General features: G+C 38.7%; 1 protein-coding gene across 3 annotated transcripts in view; it reads right to left on the bottom strand.

Annotated features, from left to right (window-relative positions):
• The window catches only part of msantd3 (Myb/SANT DNA binding domain containing 3), a 91,082-nt gene that overhangs the window by 10,370 nt on the left and 67,086 nt on the right, over positions 1 to 13,626 (bottom strand). For 2 of the 3 annotated variants that reach the window (XM_012964722.3, NM_001016739.3), the window contains 1 exon segment: positions 2,792 to 2,935. The exons of the other annotated variant lie outside the window; for it this stretch is intronic. In XM_012964722.3, the coding sequence (XP_012820176.1) occupies positions 2,792 to 2,935 (144 nt within the window). 3 annotated transcript variants of the gene reach the window in all.

The following is a 13,626-nucleotide window of genomic DNA, read 5'->3' as shown; positions in this document are numbered from 1 at the left end:
CTTGTGGAACGACGAGACAAAAGTTGAACTTTTTGGAAGGTGCGTGTCCCGTTACATCTGGCGTAAAAGTAACACAGCATTTCAGAAAAAGAACATCATACCAACAGTAAAATATGGTGGTGGTAGTGTGATGGTCTGGGGTTGTTTTGCTGCTTCAGGACCTGGAAGGCTTGCTGTGATAGATGGAACCATGAATTCTACTGTCTACCAAAAAATCCTGAAGGAGAATGTCCGGCCATCTGTTCGTCAACTCAAGCTGAAGCGATCTTGGGTGCTGCAGCAGGACAATGACCCAAAACACACCAGCAAATCCACCTCTGAATGGCTGAAGAAAAACAAAATGAAGACTTTGAAGTGGCCTAGTCAAAGTCCTGACCTGAATCCTATTGAGATGTTGTGGCATGACCTTAAAAAGGCGGTTCATGCTAGAAAACCCTCAAATAAAGCTGAATTACAACAATTCTGCAAAGATGAGTGGGCCAAAATTCCTCCAGAGCGCTGTAAAAGACTTGTTGCAAGTTATCGCAAACGCTTGATTGCAGTTATTGCTGCTAAGGGTGGCCCAACCAGTTATTAGGTTCAGGGGGCAAATACTTTTTCACACAGGGCCATGTAGGTTTGGATTTTTTTTCTCCCTAAATAATAAAAACCCTCATTTAAAAACTGCATTTTGTGTTTACTTGTGTTATCTTTGACTAATAGTTAAATGTGTTTGATGATCAGAAACATTTTGTGTGACAAACATGCAAAAGAATAAGAAATCAGGAAGGGGGCAAATAGTTTTTCACACCACTGTATGTATGTATGTATGTATGTATGTATGTATGTATATATATATATATATATATATATATATATATATATATATATATATATATATATATATATATATATATATATATATATATATATATATATAAGCTTCTGAGCACTGGTCTTTTTATGCTAACATTAGCCATGTTTATAATGTAATGTCTAGGTATTAAGCAGTTTACATTTCCTTTAATTTAGGCAAGGGATAAAACACAGCAAAAAACTGGTCAATTTGTAATTATTCAACTAGTCAACCTTGGGTCATTGTCTGATTTGACCATCCACATGCCAGTATTAAAAACAGTGGACCTAGACAGAAATCAAGAGTGAGCTAGGGAAAATCTCACCTCTGCGCAGCCCAAAGCTTATAATGTGCTGAAAAAAGTCAAAAGTAAATCAGATTTCTTCTGTTCTGACACACCAACTGAGACAACAGGATAGGCTGCCTTTACTGCTTCATAAATTCATATACATGCAGCAATGGTTATGTCTAATAAGATTAATTTCAGTTAGCCCGTCTCTTGTAATCCTGTGTATGTATAAACCTTAAAGTTAGTGGTTAAAAACACTTAACATTTAAGGCAAAAAAAATTGTTTTGCCTTTACACCAGGGCTGTGGAGTCAGAGTCGGAGTTGAGGAGTCGGAGGCAATTTTGGGTACCTGGAGTCGGAGTCGGCAAAAAATTAACCGACTTCGACTCCGACTCCTACTAAATTTAAATGGGAATTAAAAAAAAAAAAATAAAGCAAGTTTAAATGTCCCAATTCACAAACAGTCATAATTAATTACTTCTCTGCTATAAGAATAAAGCCCAATGCACGCAGTGCAGTTGAGTGACCATGAAGCATGCTTTTCATTGACTGTATGCTTCACTAAATGGGACGTAACGCACAGTTAAGGTGCGGCAGCTCCACCGCGTCGTGTTCCTCTGTTACAGGGAACACAATGCCCACTGTGAACCTAGCCTAACTCTCACTGATAACTAATTGAGTAAAAAAAATTTGCAGGACTAGAAATAATTGTATACGTGAAGGGAATGGATAGTCAATAGTTTAAGACTGAAGCTTTACAACATTTGAAAAACTGCTGTAATTCAGCTATAATGTTAGCTTAAACTTTAAACATGACTATGGGATTCTAGGGAAATCATTAGAAGTAGGAGTATAGATAAAATTGTCTATCAGTTTATTATCAGTTCAGTTGTGTTTTAAGTGCCCCTTCCCCCTGCCCCTTCCTGGATGTATAAAATACATTAGCATATTAAAAACAAAGGAGTCGTAGTCGTGGAGTCGTAGTCGGAAGTATCAGAAACTGAGGAGTCGGAGTCTGAGAATTTATCTACCGACTCCACAGCCCTGCTTTACACTTACTATCTTAATTCATTTATTAGCCAAGTTAGTTTTGCTGCAAATGTTTTGGCTTAGGAAATAAGACGAAAAAAAAGAAAGTAAATAATTATGCAGGAGGATTATCCGTGCACCAGTAATGGAATTATCTACTTTGCCACAACTAAACACACCATAGCTTTTATTTAGCTTAGCTCAATACATACAGTAAAACTCTGATTTTAGGGTCCCGTTTTTCATGGTTTCCTAAAATAATGCTGTTTTGTCAAGGTCCCATACAGGCAGTTGCATTTTTTCTTTCCAGAATTTAAGCTGTATTGAAAGGGTCCCCTGGGAAATGTAAAATCTGTTTTCTACAATTGATTTCTGGATTAGAACAAAAGTAAAAAGAATATTCAGTACAATAACATGAAAGGGGTTATAAATGTTCATTTTTTTCTAGACCTGGTGTTGCCCATTAAATATTAATGTCAATTAATGTCAAAGGTTCTTTGTCCATGAGTTTTCAATCAGCAGTTTCTTAACTTTTACAGTTTTACACTCCTTTAATGCCATTAATACCAACGTACATTACATCTATTTTATAGCGTTATAGTGTTCAGGCAATCTCTTAATGAATGTTTAGAATTACCTTTATCTATGGACTGGGGAGGTGAGCCATCATCACATAACGAATTTGTTTCAGGCACTTTCCTGAAAGGTTTGGTCTGAATTTTTCCTTGTTCATCAATAAGAACCTCCAGATCCAACAGACTGACTCTCTTGCAGTCCATTTCTAAGGTAGAAAAAGACACACATCAAATAAATTATATATTATGTCCAACTTCTCTGGTACCGAGGACCAGAATTTTTCTGGCCTACATGGTGGAGGGCTGATAATGGAAGCCAGTTTTGACCACCCCTCTGTTTTTTAAACTGCAGCCACTTCAAACCACATCCAAATGGTTGGTGCTCACTGTAGGGATTTCACCCTTCATATGTGAAAGAAAGAAGTCCCAGCACATAATTACATACCTTAGGGACCATTATAATGACTATTTCCAAATGCTAAGAAACTCCCAGAACAAATCCCTGCTAGGTTAACCTCTGTTAACCACTGTTGTGTCCCATATAGCATGCCCTCAAGTCACCTCAAGGCTACTGACTTTTATCAGGTTAGAGAACTGCAAAGGAGGAAGTTGAGTTCTGGCTAGTATGTTAGGCATCTGTTCCGTCCGCCTTTATATATTACATTTTTTTTAATGAAAAAAAATTTTTGCACCACCTGTTTACTTAGTTTCAGGTTTTCACTGAACAATTTCTTTTAAAATTAAACTAGAGCATCCCAGAGCCTGAGAAAAGCATTTATTATTATTATTTTATTATTAACATTTATTTATAAAGCGCCGACATATTCCGCAGGACAATAAGTGGGTTTCATACAATGGACATACAGAATAACATATAAAGCAATCAATAACCAAGAGGTGAAGAGAGCCCTGCCCAAAAGATCTTACAATCTACAAGGAGAAAGGGTTGAGACACAAGGTGTGGGAATGGGCATTAAACTAGATTAGGGTAAGCTTCTCTAAATAAATGCGTTTTTAGAGATCTCTTGAAGATCCCACAAACGGGGGCAGCCCTTGCAAAGTCTTCAATGCGAGTGTGTGAGGTGGGAAAGAGAGAGGAGTTGAGGAGCAGATCAGTAGAGGAGCAGATCAGTAGAGGAGCGTAACAAGCGGGTTGAATGGTACCTAGAGATAAGTTCAGAGATGTAGGGTAGGGCAGAGTTATGAACTGCTTTGAATGTGAGAGTCATTAGTTTGTCAATCTCTGCACTGGCTTCCCCTACCATCCAGGATAAAATTCAGAGTGGCATGGCAGAGGGGGAGCGGTTGGAGAGGTGTATAAGCCTGGCAGCAGTATTCATTATGGACTGGAGAGGGGACAGTCTTTGGAGGGGAAGGCCAATTAATAGGGAATTTGGCAATATGTGTACTACATTACCAGAAAGAATTCAATTAAAACCCACTCTAATAATCGGGGGAACAGTGCTTCAGCTACAGTACTAATAAGCATTACATGCAACTTGTCTAAAAAAAAATATAATTAATATAATTAAACTACGTGTAAGCATTAAACCAATGGCGCACATCATTATTTCATGTTTTGCCACCCATGTATAACATATGTATAATGAAAAGAAAAAAAAGAAGAACAAATGCTGCACTCCTCTAAAAAAAAAACAGTATTTTGTTTCTTATGTTAAAAACATGAGTTGCTCCTTTAAAAACAGACAGCCTGACATGTTTCGGGAAAGACCCTTAAAGGGCACATATACCATAAATTTTTACAATCACTAAACTAAAAGAAGTGCTTTTATTTTAATACCTTTGGGTTCAAATATGTCCATAACTGCTTGAAAATTGTGCTCTACTCAGCCCTTTTGCAAGCTTCCGGTTAAAGTCTTCAGTATGTGGCTGGGGACGCTGGCCCTGATAGACTTCAGTAACAGAACTGCAGCTAGTTAAAGTGCAGTTAATATGCATAGGGTGGGCGGGCTTTATGATGTCACAGGCAGTCCGTTCCTGCTCTGCTCCCCCTACCCTGGCAGCAGCACAAGCAGAGAGACACAGAAGGACGACATTGGGAGGTGTTTTTTTCCTGCTACTGTTGAGTAAAGTCTGTCAGTCAGTGCTGTGACCACTTCCTGTGGGAGAGTGAAGCGACACTCCCATGTTTAATTTTGCTCTGGCTTCTGATTATAGAGGTTGTGTATGCAGATCTCATATGACGACAGTTTTAGGAGGTAAAATGCTTTCAAAACATTTTTCTTTCTGCATCATTCCAAATTTTGAGGGAGGATGAATATTATAACTGAATATGAACTTTATTTAAAATGTCTCCTTAAATCATAGGCTAATAGATAACATGTGCATTCCTTTTAAACATTAGTAGGCCGTGCCATCTACTGGTCAAAATGAAAAATATCAATTAAATTAAAAGCAGTAAATGAAATAAGATAAATTTCACCAGACCAAAATGAACAATAAATGAATGAAGGAATACATAACAATATTGCTGAATAACATTATTCTTTAAGGAGAAAGAAAGGTAAAAACTAAGTAAGCTTTATCAGAAAGGTCTATGTAAATACAGCCATAAGCACTCACAGAAACTCTGCACTGACTTCTCTGAAAAAAGATTTGTTGTGCCTGTAATTCCTGTGCCACAGACACGCAGCTTTCTCTTCTCTGCTCTTTCCTGCTGCCCCCTCCCTCAAGAATGCTAAGAACTCATTCCCCCCCTTAGGAATGTGGATCTGAGCCAATCAGCAGGAAGCTGACTCATAGTCTTACTAACTGAGCATGTTCACTTGGTCTGTATGTCTGTGCAGGAGTGAGGCATTATGGGAACTTTCTTTACACAGCTCAGCGTTTTTCTTCCTGTTTGGCTTCAGATCTTCTGAACAGGTGAAATATGGGGAGACTTAAGGGCACTATTGAGACAACTGAAGGTATGCCTGCAGCTTGAGTTTAACTCTTTAACTAGCCTTTCCTTCTCCTTTAAATCTGAGCTTTGAATTCCAGACGGGACTACGTCCACACTAGGTGAACCAAATAACTAAATACAAACAAAAAAAAAAAACAAGGTATAAATCAGATTATCAAACAAGATATGTAATATCCCATCTGGAATTCAAGCCCAGGGGAATACAGGTACAGGTATGGGATCCCTTATCTGGAAACCCATTATCCAGAAAGTTACGAATTACTGGAAGGTAATCTCCCACAGACTCAATTTTAATAAAATAATTCAGATTTTTAAAAATGATTTGCTTTTTCTCTATAATAATAATAATAATAAAACAGTACCTTGCACTTAACTCTTTTACTGCCAAGCACGTATGGCATACGTGCTGGCAGTAAAAGGGCTTAAACGCCAACGACGTGTCTCATACGTCGTTGGCGTTTAAGCACTGCCCTCTGCAGCGGCGGCATGTGCCGCCGCTGCAGAGGGCTTCTAACAATGACAGCCCCCCTGGGCAATGTGCCAGGGGGGCTGTCATCAGGGTCCTGCGAGCCGATCGCTCGCAGGACCCTCCAGGAAGCAGCAGATGCGATCGCATCGCATCTGCTGCTTCCTGCTTCCTCCCTCTCCCCCAGCGCCGGCCCAAATGAGGAAGGAGGCGATCGGTCTTCAGGAACAGGTAAGGACTTTTTTTTTATTGCATTTACACACTTTTACACACTTATACACACATTTACATACATTTATACACACTTACATACATTTACACACACTTACAGCACACATTTTAGCATTTTTTTTATTTTTTTTTTTTCATTTTTCACACTTTTATACACTTATTTACACTCATATACACACTTACACACTATCACACAACTTTTACACATGTACACACATGTATACACAAACACTTTGGTTTTTTTTTGTTTTGCTTTTTTTTTTTTTTTTTTTCATTTTACCACTTTGTTTTTATTTTCTTTTACCTAAAAACTGTTTATTTTGACAGCGTAACTATTGGATCAGATATTCTGGCCACTAATTACACTGTCATGTAACTTATTTTGTTGTTTCACTGATTTGCACAATTTTTGTGGTTTTATCACATTTTATCCCTGTATAAGTGTTCCTGATCTGTTTTTAGCGTAGCTTTGCCAGGTGTAACTTTGGTGTACAAAAATAACTTTACCTATTTTGAATTCATCAGAATGTGTACTTTCCAAAAATATATGGTTTTCTGGGGGTCACTGTATAGTTAGGGGGGGGTTACTGCACATAATACACTGACAGGGGGCTCTGTGTGCAAAAGCTGAGCTGGCAGGCGAGAAATCCTTATGCGCTATTTTCATTTTGGGTTCAGTACATACCGCAGACTTTGGTATATCTATGCATATTGGGCATCAATCTGTTCAGTAGGCCTCTGGTGTTCCTATTTGGGGTGACTTGCCTTTGTACACAAGAAATTGTGTGAGATAAATGCGACAAATTGCAACATTTTTAGGCAATTTTCTGAAATGTCATAAAAACCAATAACTTTAGGAAAGCTCTGCAGATTGGTACTTTGGTGTAGAAAGGACTCTTTACCCTTGTTGGATTTGTCAGAATGTGTACTTTCCAAAAATATATGGTTTTGTGGGGGATCTGTATAGTTAGGGGAAGTTTTGGCACATAATACACTGACAGGGGGCTCTGTGTGCAAAAGCTGAGCTGGCAGGCGAGAAATCCTTATGCGCTATTTTCATTTAGGGTTCAGTACATACCGCAGACTTTGGTATATCTATGCATATTGGGCATCAAACTGTTCAGTAGGCCTCTGGTGTTCCTATTGGGGGTGATTTGCCTTTGTACGCAAGAAATTGTGTGAGATAAATGTGACAAATTGCAACATTTTTAGGCAATTTTCTGAAATGTCATAAAAACCAATAACTTTAGGAAAGCTCTGCAGATTGGTACTTTGGTGTAGAAAGGACTCTTTACCCTTGTTGGATTTGTCAGAATGTGTACTTTCCAAAAATATATGGTTTTGTGGGGGATCTGTATAGTTAGGGGAAGTTTTGGCACATAATACACTGACAGGGGGCTCTGTGTGCAAAAGCTGAGCTGGCAGGCGAGAAATCCTTATGCGCTATTTTCATTTAGGGTTCAGTACATACCGCAGACTTTGGTATATCTATGCATATTGGGCATCAAACTGTTCAGTAGGCCTCTGGTGTTCCTATTTGGGGTGACTTGCCTTTGTACGCAAGAAATTGTGTGAGATAAATGCGGCAAATTGCAACATTTTTAGGCGATTTTCTGAAATGTCATAAAAACCGATAACTTTAGGAAAGCTTTGCGGCTTGGTACTTTGGTGTAGAAAGGACTCTTTACCTTTGTTGGATTTGTCAGAATGTGTACTTTCCAAAAATATATGGTTTTGTGGGGGTCTCTGTATAGTTAGGGGAAGTTTTGGCACATAATACACTGACAGGGGGCTCTGTGTGCAAAAGCTGAGCTGGCAGGCGAGAAATCCTTATGCGCTATTTTCATTTAGGGTTCAGTACATACTGCAGACTTTGGTATATCTATGCATATTGGGCATCAAACTGTTCAGTAGGCCTCTGGTGTTCCTATTTGGGGTGACTTGCCTTTGTACGCAAGAAATTGTGTGAGATAAATGCGACAAATTGCAACATTTTTAGGCGATTTTCTGAAATGTCATAAAAACCAATAACTTTAGGAAAGCTCTGCAGATTGGTACTTTGGTGTAGAAAGGACTCTTTACCCTTGTTGGATTTGTCAGAATGTGTACTTTCCAAAAATATATGGTTTTGTGGGGGATCTGTATAGTTAGGGGAAGTTTTGGCACATAATACACTGACAGGGGGCTCTGTGTGCAAAAGCTGAGCTGGCAGGCGAGAAATCCTTATGCGCTATTTTCATTTTGGGTTCAGTACATACCACAGACTTTGGTATATCTATGCATATTGGGCATCAAACTGTTCAGTAGACCTCTGGTGTTCCTTTTTGGGGTGATTTGTCTTTATCTGATCTTTATCAAGAAATTGTGAGAGATAAATGCGGCAAATTGCAACATTTTTATGCGATTTTCGAAAATGTCATATAAATCTGCAAACTTAGGAAAGCTTTACAGCTTGGTACTTTGTAGCAATAAGAAATATTTACCCATTATAGATTCGGGGGGATGTGTATTTTCCAAAAATATATGGCTTTCTGGGGTGAATGTACTTTTTTTGTAGCATTATCCCACATAAAGGATGTAAATGTGTTGATTTTGCAGGAGCTGAAATGATAGATCATATGGGGGTATGTTCCCATTGGGGCCCCTACATGCCACATACTTAGGTAAACCTATACATATTGGGCATCAAACTGTTCAGTGGACCCCTGGTGTTCAAATTCAGGGTGTTTTATCTTGGTACCTAATGCTATGTGGGAGATAAGATGCTTCAAAGTGGAAGCTTTGAGGGGATTTTTGGAAATGTCATCAAAATTGCTAACTTTAGAAAAGCTGTGCGGCTTGGTACTTTGGAGTAGAAAGACATGGGTACCCATTTTAGATTCAGGGGAATGTGTACTTTCCAAAAATATATGACTTTCTGGGGTGAGATTACTTTTTACTAGCTTTATCCCACATATAATGATGTAAATGTGTTGATTTTGCAGAAGCTGAAATGACAGAAATGACAGTATATATGGGGGTATGTTCACATTCGGGCCCCTACATGACACATACTTGGGTAAACCTATACATATTGGGCATCAAACTGTTCAGTGGACCCCTGGTGTTCAAATTCAGGGTGTTTTATCTTGGTACCTAATGCTATGTGGGAGATAAGATGCTTCAAATTGGAAGCTTTGAGGGGATTTTTGGAAATGTCATCAAAATTGCTAACTTTAGAAAAGCTGTGCGGCTTGGTACTTTGGAGTAGAAAGACATGGGTACCCATTTTAGATTCGGGGGAATGTGTACTTTCCAAAAATATATGACTTTCTGGGGTGAGCGTACTTTTTTGTAGCTTTATCCCACATATAATAATGTAAATGTGTTGATTTTGCAGGAGCTGAAATGACAGAAATGACAGTTCATATGGGGGTATGTTCACATTGGGGCCCCTACATGCCACATACTTAGGTAAACCTATACATATTGGGCATCAAACTGTTCAGTGGACCCCTGGTGTTCAAATTCAGGGTGTTTTATCTTGGTACCTAATGCTATGTGGGAGATAAGATGCTTCAAATTGGAAGCTTTGAGGGGATTTTTGGAAATGTCATCAAAATTGCTAACTTTAGAAAAGCTGTGCGGCTTGGTACTTTGGAGTAGAAAGACATGGGTACCCATTTTAGATTCGGGGGAATGTGTACTTTCCAAAAATATATGACTTTCTGGGGTGAGCGTACTTTTTACTAGCTTCATCCCACATATAATGATGTAAATGTGTTGATTTTGCAGAAGCTGAAATGACAGAAATGACAGTTCATATGGGGTATGTTCACATTGGGGCCCCTACATGCCACATACTTAGGTAAACCTATACATATTGGGCATCAAACTGTTCAGTGGACCCCAGGCATTCATATTTAGGGTGTTTTATTTGGTTACTTTATGACCTGTAGGAGATAAGATACTATAGACTAGAAGCTTTGAAGCGATCTTTAAAAAAAATCACAAATTTTGATAAAAACCAATAACTTTAGGAAAGCATTGCGACTTGATAGTTTGGAGTAGACAGACAGTTGTGCCTATTCTGTATTCCCCAGAATCTGTTCTTTCCAAAAATGTACAATTTTCTGGGATAAACCTTCTGTTAGTGGAATTTTGGCCTTGAAATCCAAAGTATGCAGTTTTTTTGGAGCAGTGCTTTGGGAATTTGGTAGTGTACTGCTGGGAGTTTTTGACCTATACAAGTGAGAAATCTCCATAAAACTATATATATTTGGTATTGGCACGTTCAGGAGACATGGGACTTTCCAAATCAGTTGTATATTCGTGCATAAAATAATTTTTGTTTCTAGTATGTGTGATTATATTATGGAAAATTTGATTTTTTTTGCATTTTTAGACATTTAGAAGCCTATATCTTGTTACAGAATTGGAATTACACAAAAATTCTACCATATTTTGAAAGCTTAGGTTGTTCTGAAAAAAACGATATATTGTTTTCCTTGGTAAACTAAAAGTCCCCCCGAGGAAAGGCCCCTAAAGTGAAACAGTGCAAAATGTTCAAAAACTGTCTGGCAATACAAGTTCCGCTTTGACCAAAATGGCTGGCAGTAAAAGGGTTAATCCTAATTAAGATATAATTAAACCTTACTGGAGGCAAAACAATCTCATTGGGTTTATTTAATGTTTAATTATTAAGAGTAATCACTTAACCCTTTAAGTGCCAGCCGAATTTGTCATTTCAGTTCCCCCCAGTGCCAGACGTTTTTTAAGCATTTTGTACTCATTCACTTTAACAATGTTTTTTGGTAGGAAAACCTCCATGAAACTAGGGAAATTATATATTGTTTTTTTCGTCACTAATTGGGCTTCGACATACACACTGAATTTTATAACTTTTCTAGAGATTTAATGTGTATTTTGGGTGAAATATGTAAAAAAAAAAAAAAAAAATTATGAAAAATTTGTGAATATTTTTGAGTTTTTTTTCCATAGAAAAGTTGATTTTACACACTTTGTTTTGTTGTTTGTAAAAGCCCTGATACTCCCAAGTCCAACAATACCAAATATGTGGTGGTAACCCACAGTTCCTGTCCAGAAGTAACCCCCAAACTAAAGCAGTACTTTGTACAATATCACACCAGAACAAAGTGGAAAAGCGCTTGTAACAGTTGATGCCGCATAACTTATATGTAAATCTAAAATATCCCCTCATGTTTGGTATTTTTAGAAACTGCAGACCTTCCGGTTTCTAGGTGCAATCTAGTTTTCGTTCAAAAGCCAAATACTTTTTGTCAGTGCATCGTGAAATTTTGAGGTTTTTTTTTGCATTTTTGTTTTTTTTCTAAAAACTTAAAAACTTGGACGCAAGATCAAATGTGGATTTGGCACAAAAAAAAAAATCTCAGAAAGATTTTCGAACCAAGGCAAATTTGAAAGACAAACTTCTCCCGAATAAAATGATGCCCCATATGTATGGGTGCACATAAAGAGGTGGCTACCAAACACCCCAAATGCATAAGAGCAATTACAAAAAAAAATTGGGGGGCTGCGCTCTATGTGCACTACCTGCAGTTATTTAGTCTAAACACCCCCAATACCTGTGAAATAACCCCCGCAAACTATATATTTCCAAAAAGTGCACACCTTCAGCTATTCAGAGATACCATTCTAAATTGTGGCCGCAGTCCCTTGCAGAAGTCAGCGCTTTGGTCAGAAATCAAGGAAAAACCAGATCCAAACCTAGATTTCTCCCCAAAATCACCATGGCAACTACCAAAATCTTATTAAACATCAATCTGCAAGTTTTCCTGAATAAAACGGTACCCCATACAGTGGAGGAAATAATTATTTGACCCCTCACTGATTTTGTAAGTTTGTCCAATGACAAAGAAATGAAAAGTCTCAGAACAGTATCATTTCAATGGTAGGTTTATTTTAACAGTGGCAGATAGCACATCAAAAGGAAAATCGAAAAAATAACTTTAAATAAAAGATAGCCACTGATTTGCATTTCATTGAGTGAAATAAGTTTTTGAACCCTCTAACAAAAAAAGACTTAATACTTAGTGGAAAAACCCTTGTTTGCAAGCACAGAGGCCAAACGTTTCTTGTAATTGATGACCAAGTTTGCGCACATTTTAGGAGGAATGTTGGTCCCACTCCTCTTTGCAGATCATCTCTAAATCCCTAAGGTTTCGAGGTGTCTCTGTGCAACTCTGAGCTTGAGCTCCCTCCATAGGTTTTCTATTGGATTAAGGTCCGGAGACTGACTAGGCCACTCCATGACCTTAATGTGCTTCTTCTTGAGCCACTCCTTTGTTGCCTTTGCTGTATGTTTTGGGTCATTGTCGTGCTGGAACACCCATCCACGACCCATTTTCAGTTTCCTGGCAGAGGGAAGGAGGTTGTCGTTCAGGATTTCACGATACATGGCTCCGTCCATTTTCCCGTTAATGCGAATAAGTTGTCCTGTGCCCTTAGCAGAAAAACACCCCCAAAGCAAATTGTTTCCACCCCCATGCTTGATGGTGGGGACGGTGTTTTGGGGGTCATAGGCAGCATTTTTCTTCCTCCAAACACAGCGAGTTGAGTTAATGCCAAAGAGCTCTATTTTGGTCTCATCAGACCACAGCACCTTCTCCCAGTCACTCACAGAATCATTCAGGTGTTCATTGGCAAACTTCAGACGGGCCTGCACATGTGCCTTCTTGAGCAGGGGGACCTTGCGAGCCCAGCAGGATTTTAATCCATTGCGGTGTAATGTGTTTCCAATGGTTTTCTTGGTGACTGTGGTCCCTGCTAATTTGAGGTCATTAACTAACTCCTCCCGTGTAGTTCTAGGATGCTTTTTCACCTTTCTCAGAATCATTGACACCCCAGGAGGTGAGATCTTGCGTGGAGCCCCAGAGCGAGGTCGATTGATGGTCATTTTGTGCTCCTTCCATTTTCGAACAATCGCACCAACAGTTGTCACCTTCTCTCCCAGCTTCTTGCTAATGGTTTTGTAGCCCATTCCAGCCTTGTGCAGGTCTACAATTTTGTCTCTGACATCCTTGGACAGCTCTTTGGTCTTTCCCATGTTGGAGAGTTTGGAGTCTGCTTGATTGATTGATTCTGTGGACAGGTGTCTTTTATACAGGTGACTAGTTAGGACAGGTGTCCTTAATGAGGTTGACTAATTGAGTAGAAGTGTCTAACCACTCTGTGGGAGCCAGAACTCTTAATGGTTGGTAGGGGTTCAAAAACTTATTTCACTCAATGAAACGCAAATCAGTTGCTATCTTTTATTT

This window comes from Xenopus tropicalis, chromosome 6 (genome assembly GCF_000004195.4).
Source record: "Xenopus tropicalis strain Nigerian chromosome 6, UCB_Xtro_10.0, whole genome shotgun sequence".
Classification (NCBI taxonomy): Eukaryota; Metazoa; Chordata; class Amphibia; order Anura; family Pipidae; genus Xenopus; species Xenopus tropicalis.
Note: the sequence above shows the minus strand (reverse complement) of the source record. Positions and strands in the feature narration are given on the sequence as shown.